At 52.6% G+C, this 13,333-nt stretch overlaps 1 protein-coding gene across 8 annotated transcripts in view; it reads right to left on the bottom strand.

Moving 5' to 3' along the window:
- Positions 1 to 3,293: 3,293 nt before the first annotated feature.
- Positions 3,294 to 13,333, bottom strand: part of IQSEC2 (IQ motif and Sec7 domain ArfGEF 2) — a 76,209-nt gene continuing 66,169 nt past the window's right edge. For 6 of the 8 annotated variants that reach the window (XM_057718423.1, XM_057718424.1, XM_057718429.1 and 3 more), the window contains 6 exons: positions 12,108 to 12,247; positions 11,207 to 11,332; positions 9,256 to 9,355; positions 8,533 to 8,694; positions 6,757 to 6,930; positions 5,458 to 5,605 (listed from right to left, as the gene is read on the bottom strand). In XM_057718423.1, coding sequence (XP_057574406.1) covers positions 5,592 to 5,605; positions 6,757 to 6,930; positions 8,533 to 8,694; positions 9,256 to 9,355; positions 11,207 to 11,332; positions 12,108 to 12,247 — 716 coding nt within the window. In that variant the 3' untranslated portion in view covers positions 5,458 to 5,591. Of the gene's footprint in view, positions 5,606 to 6,219; positions 6,270 to 6,756; positions 6,931 to 8,532; positions 8,695 to 9,255; positions 9,356 to 11,206; positions 11,333 to 12,107; positions 12,248 to 13,333 lie in introns of those variants that run through there. The other 2 variants (XM_057718430.1, XM_057718422.1) reach the window with 2 other exon arrangements.

The following is a 13,333-nucleotide window of genomic DNA, read 5'->3' as shown; positions in this document are numbered from 1 at the left end:
CTCATTAATTACAGAGGGAAAATAATAGCTTTACAGCAGAGACACTATGTAGCCCACTGTGTCACCTGGTCTTTCTTTAGCTTCTACGGAGACCTGGAGGCCCGAGGCCTGGGTGAGAAAACCTGTTGGCAACAGAGGAACAAGGCTATGGGGACTGCCCACCTCTGCTTTGGGATGTGCCATGCCCACCACCTGGGCTGCCCTCTCCATTCCTTTCTCATTATTCCACTAACATTACATACTCACACACCTCTAGGCCTTTGCATATGCTGCTCCCTCTGACAAATGCCCTTCTTTACTGGGCTAATTCCTATTTACCTTGCAAGACTCAGCTGAAGGAGTGGTTCCAGAAATGCTTACCTGACCCCTCACTCCTGCCCCAAGTTGGGTTTTCCCTTTCTTTGTGCCCCCACACATGCTGTGCTTCCTTCTGGGCCTGCACTTATTACTATATTGTATTGACATTATCCCCTCAAGCTGTCTACTTCTGAAAGTCTTATCCTGCACTGTCCAATATGGTAGCCAGTATCCACATGTGGCTGTTTAATTATTCAGTTCCTCAGTTGCAACTAGCCACATTTCAAGTGCTCAAAAGCCACATATGGCTAGGGGTTACAATACTGGACAGCAAAGGTATGGGACATTTCCATTATCACAGAAAGACTTATAGGATGGCACTGGTCTAGTATAAAGATAAGAACTCCGTGAGATTCTAGGACCTTTCTTATGTGTCATCCCTCCTCATCCACATTGTCAGAGATTGGCAGTAGAACGTCTGAGGACAACCAATGAACTCCTTGTCTTCAGGTCTTCAGGGAAATGGGGAGGTGAGGAGCTGAACACCCCTCCACAGTCTGGGTGGTGAGCCTCCAGAGAGAGGGGGAGGGTGGGGCAGGGATGGCCCACTACTGGGACTGCAGTGAGGAAGGGAGGAGGAGGAGGAGAAGGGAGGAGAGAGCTGAGAGAAGCATGAGGAGGTTCCAGAGGGGCCTGAAAGCCTGCAGGTTGCATCAATCAATAAATCAACCAATGCAAAGATATTTTAAGATTTAGCTTAGAAAGAACTATTCATTCATTCAAATCAACAAATATTTTAGTGTCATCTGTGCTGTGCCAAGCACTGTGCTGGGCAGTACTCTGGACAGAGGTGATTCAGAGTAGCGTCATGCCTATGCCAGCTATGGCCTAGTGGGGAAGATAGATAATGAGGTGAGGGATCTCAGAGAATGTGATCAAGGGCACACTTTGGGAGGAATGGGTCCTTTTAGGCCATCTCATAAGAGTGAGAAAACCTTCATCAGGGATGTTGGGGGGAGTACATCTGGCAGGGGGAAGGTACAGGTAAAATACTGCGTTTGGAAATTACACACAGGTCTTTTCAGGGAATGGTGAGTGGATGGCCGAAGTATAGGTGAGAAATGAGAGCTATCTGTTACAGAGATTGGCTGAGGCCACACGGTGGAGGACTTCCAAGTCAAGGCAAAGGAGTTTGCACTTGTTTCTGCAGGTGGCCGAGAATAGCTGACTGTGTGTCTGGCAGGGAGTAGGCATTTCACATGCATCCATTAACAATTGCCCTGCAAGATTATCATCCCTATTTTGCAGGTGAAAGACCAGGCTCTGAGGGAGAAGGTAACTTGCCAAAGGCAACAGTCAAGTCTGACTGAGTGTTAAAAGCTGAGCTTTGGTAGTGTATAAATGTCAATGCTACTCTCTCACCTTGTCCCAGCTTCTCCTCCCCCCCCCCGCCCCCCCCTCCCCTGGTGTCCTCAAGTCTGTTCTCCACATCTGTGTCTTTATTCTTCCTCTGCCACTACGGTCATCAGTACCATTTTTTAAGATTCCATATATATGTGTTAGCATATGGTATTTGTTTTTCTTTTTCTGACTTACTTCACTCTGTATGACAGACCCTAGAGGGGAGGGATAGGGAGGGTGGGAAGGAGGCTCAAGAGGGAGGGGATATGGGGATATATGTATAAATACAGCTGATTCACTTTGTTGTACAGCGGAAACTAGCACAACAGTGTAAAGCAATTATATTCCAATAAAGATCTGGAAAAAAAAAAGCTGAGCTTTGGGAAGACAAAACAAGCATCAGGCTGAAGGTGGGAGAAGTGGGAACAACCAAAGGCAGTCCAGCTTGGTCCACCAAGGAAGAAATAGAAAAACTGCTGATTGGACTTGATTCTGGACCAAATGCTTAGATGGCCCCAGATGCTGCTTTTCTTAAATGTGTGTGTGAGGAAGAAAACAAAGACATTCATTCCAGCTGCTTAAGAGTGGGGCCATCCAAACCACTCCCTCTTAGTGGCCATTCCACATTCTAAGAAGGCCCTCCAGATATTTACTGACTGCTGCTTCTGGGTACCCTGCTAACCCTAACCAAGAGCCAGTGTCCCCCATTCCTCCTAGGCTCTGCTGAAACCCAGGACATGATTAGCGGTGCTGGAAACATGTCCATTTCATAGGGAGGCAGTTTGGGGGACTGGAAAAGGGCCTGGACTAGAAGTCAGGAACCCCCCATCCTGACTTGCTGTGTGACCTCGGGAAAGACCCTTCCCTTCTGTGGGCCTGACCCCTCCTCTGTAAACTAAAGGGAACTCAGCTATTTGTTATCTAAAATCCCAAGTACATACCCAGAGCTCTTATAACGACTGTATCTAGCCCCCACTTCGCAGCCCCCCCGCCCCACGCACACCCTTAAGGACAGAAATGTGGCCAGCTGTGGGGAAGGGAAGAGGGCTCCAGGGCAAAGCCAGGCCAGTCACAAGAAGGGTGAGAATAGATGCCACAAGGGTGGAGGAAGTATCCAACCTGGGAAAGGAAGAGAAGGGAACTAACTTGCTGAGCACCTACTCCACACTGGCTGCTGGACATTCATTACCTCATGTCGTTATCACAACCCCCATGTGACAGTGGTTGGAATGCAGCTATGCTCACCACTATACCACCAACGCATGACAGTGGTTGAAAACCCCAAGTTTTCAACTGAGGAAACAGAGACTCAGAGAGGGTGCCTTTCCCAAGTGCACTAGGAAGGGAAGACCCCGGGTTTTGAACTGGATCAACTCCAAAGCCCAGACCCTTGCCACTCTGTCATGCAGATCGTTCATGAAATGAGACAGGAAAACCTCCCTCACCCCCACCTCCCACCCAACCAAAGCATCTCACCCACCCAGCTGCCTGAGCTTCCACCATAGCACCTCACCTCCCTGGGCTAAGGCCTCTCTCCCGGGGCTCCACAGTCGGGGAGGGGGCACAAGTAGGAGGCAGAGGCGGGAGGTGAGCACAAGGTCTTTTATGAGGCATCAAATATACATTCTTATATACAAGGAGGAAAAAAGACAATGCCTAAACCCCAGCTCCTCTCCATACAGCCCCTCCCACTGCTTCCCTTCCCCACCCCCAAGCCCTGGGGTCCCTGGCCCTTCATACAGCCAAGGTCTGTCTGTCTGTCTGTACTGCAGCCCATGGTGGAGAGGGGAGAGGGAGGCAGGAGCTGAGAAAGGAGCTGGGTATGCGGGGCAAGAAGAGGAGCTGGGGCTTGTAAAAAATATATTTATAATAAATAAACAGGGCTGTAAAGGGGCTGGAGAGGCAGCGGAGAGTTTGACGGACAGAAGGACTCAGGCATCCTGGCTCCCAGCCCCCACTCTGATGGCTTCAGTCTCTGCCTCAGGAAGGACATCTCAGACTCATGGTGGCCCTCTGGGAGCCCGTCTCCCCAGGACTGATGCTGGGTGCCCTACCCCAGCGAGGTGTGTGTGGGCGTTATCTGTAAAGTGCATTGTCTTCAGCTGTAGGTGGGGTAGGTGTGAGGGAATGGGGGGCATGCAATATGGGTGAGGGAGGGCAGTGCCCTTCTCATCCCAGACCTGAGCCCCCCCCGCCCCCAGCCCCAAACCTGTCTGGACTTTGATCAGGATAAGAACGTTGCAGGGAGAGGCAAGGTCCTGAAGCTGAAGAGGTCTGGGCTGGGGCCCACTGGAGAGAGGGCAGAGATTGGCTCCAAAGAGGAAGCACTGCCCCACCTGGGGACCAGCATAAGTGGGGGCCCACTCACCGAGTGCACTGATACTCCATGTCCTCCAGCAGGTGGAGAGACACATGGAGGTACGTGGCCAGGCCCTGAGGTCAGAGAGAGGGCCGAGCCAGCTGAGGTTTGGCCCCAACTCTACAGAGCTCCCTCCTAGCCCCATGCGGCTAGAGGCACCCTGGGGAAAGCCTTCACCCTCATTGCTCCTGACACCTGCCCTTCCCTACCAGCCAGAGCTGACGGGGAGCTCACACTGGCCCGGAGGTCTGAGGCCACCCAACTAGACCTCCAGGGAAAGGGGAGGGGGGAGGGTGAAGAGAGGAAGGAGGACGAGGATCTCCTAAAGGTCCTCACCACTCCCCAGAGCTCGAGAGCCCTATGTACAGGCTTCAAGTGGCAAGGAGTCTCGAATCTGGAAGGAAATCCCATGGAGACTGTTGGGGGTCAGAGGAGGGGTCCCGAGGCAGGGAGGAAGTGGGGAGGAGGACATTTCTGTGTGTATATATATTTTGGAAAAACTGAGGAAGCAGAGAGGGTGTGAGGCCCTTCTCCTGCAGATTCCCCAGACCGCCCTAGTCCCCAGCTCACACTCTCCATTCATCAAACCACGGTGCTGATCCGGCTTGGCTTGGCCTTGGGGTTTGCAGTGGGTGCGTTGGCCGTGCCAGGGGGCCCAGAGGCGTGCAGTGGGCCATGGGGGGAGGTGGGCGGCAGAGGCGAGTGTGGGGTGTGGGGTGAGGGTGGGGGCAGGGGTGGGTAGGAGGGGTGGGGTGGGATGGGTGAGTGCGGTGACAATGGTGACTGGGGGTGGTGGGGGTGGGAGTAGGAGCCCCCTGGTGGCCGGGATCCAGGGCCCCCAGCGGCCCCCGCTGCTGGCATCATCTGTGGGTGGTGGCTGAAGATGAAGTGCTTGGGGCCCTGTTTGTGGGCTGGAGGGTGCTGGGGGGCAGGACTGTACAGGGGCAAGGGGGAGGTGGGCTGGTGCAGGGGGTGGCGGCCATGTGGAGCAAACTGAGGGTGTCCTCCGGCTCCCCGTCTGGGAGCTCTGCCTGGCCGGCCCAAGGTATAGTGTTGGGGGCCTGGGACTGGGCCATGGGCATGGAAGTGGCGATGCGGCCCCACAGGAGGAGCTGAGGCGGGAGGCGGTGGAATGGAGCCCAGCTGCGGCAGGGGCGGGGGCTGCTGAGGAGGTGGTGGGAGAGGGGGTTGCTGGGGTGGGAGGTAGGGCGGCGGGGCTGGGCCCGGTCCTTGGCAATACTGGGCATGCAGGGCCTGGAGCTTGGACTGCCCATCAGGCAGCACCCCCATGCCACCGTGGCTGTGACCGTGGTGGTGGTGGTGGTGGTGGTGGTGCGTGGAAGAAGCAGATGAAGAGGAGGCAGAGGCCTGGCCTGTTGGCGGTGGTGGCATCTGGAAGGGCCCCTTGCCCCGCTTGCTTCCAAATAGGGAGCCCAGGAAAGATGAGGAGTTGGAGACCGGCCTCTGGCTCTTGTACTCCTCTGGCGGCGGGGGTGGGGGCGGAGGTGGCATCCTCTGGTGAGGGCGTGGACTGCTAATAACAGACCCCTGGAAGCGGGGAGGGGTGGAAGTCAGGCCCATCTAGATGTCCTAAACCCCCAACCCTAAACTCCACCCGGTCCCTGGGGGCTGGAGCTGGGGAGATAGAACCCCCCTCCCCCACCCCATGACATAATGAAAACCAAGTCACAGTCCTGTACTTGTACATGGAGCGCCCCCAGCTTGCAGAGCTCCGTTGTCACATCCACTATCTCATCTGAGCCTCCGCTGAGAGAGGAAGAGTTAGCAGTACCTCCTCCTCATCCCCATTTTGCAGGCAGGGAACATGTTAGGCCCAGAGAGACAGAGTGACTTGCTCAGGCTCAAAGAGCAGGACTAGGAGTTAAGAGCTTCTCTGGGCCCAACTCCAAGGGCATCACTACTTGGAGTTGGCCCTGGGGTTGAGAGGGGGATTGGGAGAGTGGAAGACAGACTGAGAGACAGGCAGAGTGAGGACAGACAGAGTTGAGGACAGATTGAGAGAGTGGTTGGCTGGGAGAGGCAGCCGCAGGGTTCCCGGCAGGGAAGATGGGGAAGCAACAGGTCCCCTCCTCCTCTGGGGCTCCATGGGCAGCGGGGCAGGGCTCATGCAGAGGACGAGTGGGGCAGGAGCTGGCACTTACTTCGATGGTGCTGTCCAGCGATCCCACGCTGTTACGCCGCCCCCGCTTCCCTGCACCCACAAGCAAGGAGCCCAGCGTCAGAGCAGCAACTCCCCCTCCCCACCCTGCTGGGCACCAGAGCTGGGCACCAGGTCTGGGCCCCTCCCGGGGACAGACACCCCTATTCCCTTTCCCCCGTTGAAGAGGGGGAGGTGGGGAGGAGGAGCGGTGGAGAAGGAGGAGCGAGAGGTGGAAAAGATGGAGGAGGAGGAGAGGTGGTGCCGGAGAGACAGAAGAGGAAAGAGAGGAGAGATGGAGCGGCGAGAGAGAGAGGGGCTAAGACTGTGGCCCCATTCACACTCCCTGGCCCAAACTCTGGGCTCCGCCTGTTCTGACCCGGCTCCCAGGCCCCCTGCGGCACGGCGCCCAGGGCTCTGATGAAGGCAGGGTGTGTGCACGTGTGGCGGTACAAGGAAGGCTGGTAGTCAGTGATAGGAGGCGAAGAGGACACCCAGTCTCGCAGCTCCCCAGCCAGGGCAGGGACCCCAGGAGACTTGCCTGCATCAGAGAGGTCTCTCAGTGAACTGCTGAGCGCGCCCCGTTTGAGCCCATCGCCTGCCCCATACGTGTCCTCCAGGCTGCTTCGGGCCAGCGTGCCATTCACCGAGTCCTTGGCCCCTCCAGGCTGTGAGGCGTTAGGCCGCATCATACCTTTCTGCTTCTCCAGCTCCGCTGAGTTGTAATGGGGGAGACAGGGAGCGAAGGTCAGGGACAGGAGTGAGAAGCCACCTGACTGATCCCAGCTCTCCGTGGGTCTTCCCCTCCTCACCTGCTCTGTCCTCAGGCCTCCTGCTTCGCCCCCTGGACAGCCAAACCTCAGCTACATCTCCTAAGTACTGTGGCGCCCAGCCAGCCTCGCACCATCTCCTCTGGCTCAGTCTTCCCTTGTCCCTCTCAGTGCCTGCTCCTCCGGCTCCTCCCCCCTTGTTTCTACTCTCCCCTGCCTGGTCTCCCAGACCACCCCTATCTTTCAAAACAGAGCTTTACAGTGGCTGCTTTGATCCCAGGAGGGGCAGGAAGGCCCTTCGAGCCTATGAGCCTATGGCGAAGGGCACTCATTCCAGAGCCCACTCCGTTCTCAGATACCTTGCTCCAGAGCAGAGGGCTTCTGGAAGGACAGCAGCAGGAAACCAACGGGAATCAAATCCTCTATTATGTGCCAGCAGTCTGCTGGGTGCTATGCATACTCGACCTCTCTCAATCCTTACACCAGTTCAGAGGCATTAGCAGCCACAGTTTTCGGAGGAAGAAACTGAGAATCTGAGAAGTCACAGAGCTTGCCCAGGATCATACAGCTGGAAGTCAGGGAGCTGACATTCTGGAAGCAGGTCTGTGCTCTCTTGCCTTACACCCCCACCTCCTTGCAGAGGTCATGGAGACTTCTGTCTATTACCTTCCCCTCATCCTGGCATGCTCACCCTCTCTCTGAATGTCCCCAGGGTCCCAAGGATCTAGTGAGCTGAATGAGTGACCCTGCCTTGCTGAGGAGCACAGCACACCCTGGAACTATGAAGGCCTCACCGAGGAGCTGTCTGCTGCCTCCCTCTCTCTCTCTCTCTCTGTCTGCCTCTTTCTCCTTAACACCATGTTACTTAACTGTGACTGCTTAGCCTGGAGAAGAGAAAACTTAGAGGGCATTGGGAGGAATGAGATGTAATTACTATTTTCCATTATATATGATCAAAATGACTTGATGTGGCCCCTCGAGGCCACGAGGATGGGTCACTAGGACTCAGCTTGGGAAGTAGAACGTGGGGAGAGGAGAGGAGAGGCTGGGGAGAGGAGTAACATTTGTTGGACACCTAGGATGTTCAACACTCATGTCCTATGGACATGTAGGACACATCCTCCACCTTATCTCGTTGAATCTCTACAACTCTGTGAAGGAGATTTCACCACCCCAATTTCGTGTATGAAGAAATTGGGGCTCAGAGAGTCAGGCACCTTGCCCCAGTTTACCCAGATAATAAGTAGCATACCTGGCATCTGAAACTAGACTCCTACCTCCAATACCCTGATTCTTCTCCCTGCTGCCTTTCAATAGAAGGAAGAGTTGGCTCATAATTAGGGCTTGGAATAATAATCTGAGGTTGAGAAGTAATGGGCCCCTTGTCACTGAAGGTATTCAAGAAGAGGCTGAAGCATTCCTGGAATGAGGGTAGGAAGATTGGACAAGCTAACCCTCAACTCTGAGCTTCTGAGAGGACAGGAGTCTTAGTGTCTGCAAGGAACTATATCAGGAGATGGGGATGGAGACGTGGCTGGGCTACTCACACTCCACGCGGTATTTCTCCATCTCCTGCACCTCAGCGATGGATTCTCGCAGGTCGGATGTGAAGCGCAGCCGGTCCTGGAGGCTAGGGGCATTGAAGATGATGAGGACTTTGCGCTCCCCACCAGGAACTGCAGACAGCAACTTGATCCCAAACTGGTAATCTGTAGGGAAGGGGGAGGTCAGGCACCTCTGTCAGGACTGAAGCAAGGTGCCTCATAGGTGAAATAATTTTTCTAAAGTCCAACTCTGACCTAGCCTCTTCTCTGCGTGAGCATCATCTCTGCGTGGCTCCCCTTTGCTCCAAAGCCCCCAAACTCCCGGTAGTAATGGCCCTGGTTGTAAAGGCAGACTAAACTCTGGCTGCTCTCTAGAACCCCTTCCTTCACACCTCTGCCTCTACTCACATTGCTTCTGCTGCCCAGAAGCCCACCCATTAAAGCTCCTCTGGCTTAGTCCTTCAATGCATAGCATGATTGCCATCTCTTTGGCCCACCAAAAAACATACATGCCACAGTTCTCGGTCAGAACATGAGCTCCCCAGGACACAGGCCCAAGTCATATTCCACCCTGGCCTGCCTTACATCTCGGGACCAAGTAGGTGCTTCGGAGACCTTAGGCCAGTTGTAAAGGAGTCCAAAAACTGGAGGTTAGTGTGGAGGATGGATGAGCATGAGGGCCACGGCAAAGACTCTTCGGATGCTGGGATCCAAGAAGGGACTCACATGAATTCTGGAAGAGCTGCATGTGCATTTCCACGAGGGGAAAGGACTGACGGAAGCTGTACGTCACCAAGATCTTCTTCTTCTGGAAAATTTTGGTGACCTTTCGCAGGGGTGGGGAAAAAGACAAGAGGCAGGGTTTGGGGTCGGGAATTTCCTCATGACACCTGTTGCTTGTAGCTGCCCTCCCCCACCCCCAACCACCACCAACAGACATAAACACACAAACACACATACCCACAAGCTAGGGAGAACTGAGGCTTGTGGAGCAGAACAGGAGACACAGGAGAAAAACGCAAGTTCCTGATGTAATGATGATGCACAACAGGCACTCACGATTTTTACAGGAACTAACTGAATGCTGCTCCCTCCAAGAAGCCTGTTCTAACACCTCACATAGAGTTCCCCCCATTTTCTGAGCTTCCAGAATGCTGGTTTAGTGCCTTTCACCATTAGGCTTTAGGGGAGTCCTTTGAGTGTGAGATTGCTGGACCAGGAGCACCAAGAGGAGTCTGGTTTTCATGTATCTTGCCCACCTGGACCAGACCCAGTGCACGTTAGCAATCTTCAATAAACCAGTGTATAGAGTTAATGAGCCTTCCTCTCAAGGTCTTTATCAGGTATGTGGGCACTCTGGACTCAGCTAACATAGGTTGTAAACACCTCAGACCATCTGCAAGTGATGTTTAAAAGCACATGATTTGATTTCAGGATGGTTACAGTGCACAGTTATGTGAAGCATCTTCTTAGCCCTTCAGACTGTGAGCTCCCCGAGAACAAGGACTGAATCTCCCTCATCTCTGGGAACCCAGTGCCTAGCATGGGGCTGGTCACCCACAGGTGTCAGCACATGATGGATGGTAAAACATTTACTCAATACCTGTGTGGGCCAGGCCCTCCTCTGGGTTAGCCTAGTCCACATCTGACCTCTTATTTCATCCCCATGACAACCCTGAGATAGGGATTAGCTCCCCTTCACAGAGGAGGAAATAAAGGCTCAGAGAGGGCCCTGGAGGAGCTTCATCTAAAGCAGCAATTCTCAACTAGAGGTGACTTTGCCCCCCAGAGGACAATTATCAACACTGAAGACATTTTTAGTTGAAGGAATGCTACTGGTATCTAGTAGGTAGAGACCAGGGATGCCGCTAAACATGCTACAACGCACAGGACAGCTCTCACAATAAACTATCCCACATCCGCCCCAAATGTCAATAGTGCCGAGGTTGAGGGGCCTGCTCTAAAGGAGAGAAGACCAAGGTAGGACAGATCACTGTCCTCAAACCCCTGACGAGCTGTCTCAGAGCAGACGGAGAATGCTTGTTTTCTGTGATCCCAAGGGTTGAGTGAAGATTATTGAAGAAAACCAGTTGGGAGACAGATTCTAGCAGTCCGAGCTGTCTGTGCAGGAAACTGGCTGCCTTGGAGGAAGGCAGCCTTCCGTACCTGCACTCATGCAAGCAGAGGGCCATGCAGGAAGTTGGCTCTTGCCTGGGGTAAGAGGTTGGACAGGAGACCCTGAATTCTCCTTCCCACCTGCAGAGTCCTAAGAGTCCCATTTCTAAAAGACACATGTCTACACTGGTGATGAGCTCAGTTTTAAGAATCACTTCAAGCATCCTGACCACCAGAAGGTTTCAGACTGACCCTAGGGTCACAGGTTCACTTCCTTCAGCCAACCCACTGGGTTACTGAGGTGGGCGGGGACTTTTTCTACCACTTCCCAGATTGTAAGCCTGTCATCTGCCCTGGTCCTCACATTTTCTGACCCTGTGTAGCTGTCACTACCTCCAAAAGGATCCTCCAAATGGTGAAGTAAAGGAGGGGCAGAGGCACCCAGATCACATCACAGAGCTCCTTACACGCTATGCCTCCACCCACCAGTGTTAACATGGTTCACACCAGACCCTAGGTCCAAGCTCACCCCCTTCCCTCCTTCTCCCCTCCATGCTCATACCACAAGGAGGTCGTTGAAGAGGAAGACCTCCCGCTGATGCAACCCTAGCCTCTGTGGGCGGTTTGGATCTGGCACCTCATAGAGCTGGCAGCAGCAAACCAGTCGACGGTGAGGAAGAGACAGGACCTAGATAGGCATGAAGAAATAGGTGTCCGCAAGGCCAGCCCACCAGCTTCAGGCATCTTAGCATTAACTGCAAGAAGTTCACCTCTGGTATATGTCACTGTCACTCTGACACAAGTAGTCTAAGCAACTAAGCCTCGGCTTATCTTTGTCCCTGTGGCTCCCTCTGTCTGGAATGCCTTTCTTGCCCAGCTCCCTATGGCCACATTCCAGCCCTCCTCCAAACCCCAATTCCAGTGTTCTCTTTTCCAAGAAGCCATTCCTGGTCTCCCTGCGTTGAAAATGACCTCTCCCTCCCGTTTGCTCCCCTAAATTAACCTAACTATAAGGCGAAGGTATTGTGTCTTTGTCTGACACCTCCCCACCCGGTCTGTGAGTGCTTCCAAGGACAGAGACCACATCTGATTTGTATCCATGTCCCCAGTGCCAATCGAAATGCTGGGCTCAGTGGAAAGGCATCTGTAAATGTTTGTTGACTAAAAGACTAGAGTGTGTTCTTGGCTTTGGTCATCAGCTAATTATCTTGGCTGCTCACTTGGGATGGACGAGCAAAACCAGAGGTGGGAAGGATGTTAATATTCATACAGCACCCATGATGTGCCTCGCCATGTGCCAGATGCATTCCCATGGAGCATCTCACTCAACCTGCCTCACACCACCCCTGAGGGATGCATCACCACCCACTCCATTCGGCAGTTGAGGGGAGCCTGGAGCACAGAGAGGGGCACAGACTCACCTCCCAAACCCTGTCCCTTCTGCAGCCTTCCAAGGCACTTACCGGTTTCTTGCCCACAATCATGCGCTCCACGGCCTGCACCTGGGACACATGGTCATCGTTGGTCCTCAGTTCGCGTCCCTGGATGCGCTGGTAAATGCCCACCAGAAGGTCTCGGGGGATGTCTTCACCGTTGTCAACCCCTGGGTGGAGGGAATACACAGGAATATATAGTATAAATGTGGGGAGCAGGTGGCAGGGATATTCCACAACACCCTACACCCAGACGTGGGCCATAACAACGGCCAGGACTGGAGAGAGTGGGCACCCTCGGTCCCTTGGTCAGGATCGGGCCAAGAAAGGTACCCTTTAAGATAGTCAGTTGCTTTCTTCCCCAGGGTGGGGATTTTGTCAAAACAACTCAGAGCACGGTGTGACTAAAACAATCAAGACACCTTTTTTTGGCCTAACTAGCAAAAATAATGTTAAATGATAATATCCAGTGTTAGTAAGAGTTCAGGGAAGCAGGCACATATACTAACATAACTATTTTGAAAGATAATTTGGCAAGCCTAAATATTCAGTGATTCCTCTTCTAGGAACCCACTCTAAGGAATTACTCAGAAATATGTGCAGAGATATATGTACAAGTGAAACTTATGGGAAAAATTTGAAACAATCTAAGTTCTAACAGCAGAGGAATACTTAGGTAAAGCTGAGTATACTTGTTTCATAAAATAATTTACAGCTATTAAAAATTTGATGTTTACTAAAAAATCATGAGAAAATTCCTATAGCAAGTTAAGTGAAAAGAGCAAGATAATAAACTGCATGTACAGCCTGATTGTAACTGTATAAAAAGCTACATATGCATAGGAAAAAAAGACTAGAATACACCAAAATATCAAACATGGTTGCCTCTAGGGGGCAGAATTTTGGATGGTTAAAATTTTTAACAACTTTCTATATTTCTAAAATTTCTGGAATGAGCAGGTATTTATTTCATTTGTTTGCTTATTTACTTAATAATTGGAGGGGGAAGATATACACATATGCATACATATATATATAATATGTATATAAAGATGTCTATGTATATGTGTGTATATGTATATATGTACACACACATACATAAACACACACATACACACACACACACAGAGAAGGGGAAGAGGGAAGGGAGAATGGATGAAATGAATGAACAAACAAACGAATGACTAATGGCAGGATTCTGGTAGACAGCTCCAGATGGCCTCTGATCTAACTCCCTCCTCTCAAGTCTGCCATCC

The sequence above is a fragment of the Hippopotamus amphibius genome, chromosome X (genome assembly GCF_030028045.1).
Source record: "Hippopotamus amphibius kiboko isolate mHipAmp2 chromosome X, mHipAmp2.hap2, whole genome shotgun sequence".
Lineage (NCBI taxonomy): Eukaryota > Metazoa > Chordata > Mammalia > Artiodactyla > Hippopotamidae > Hippopotamus > Hippopotamus amphibius.
The sequence above is the reverse complement of the archived record's forward strand: the minus strand, read 5'-3'. Positions and strand labels throughout refer to the sequence as shown.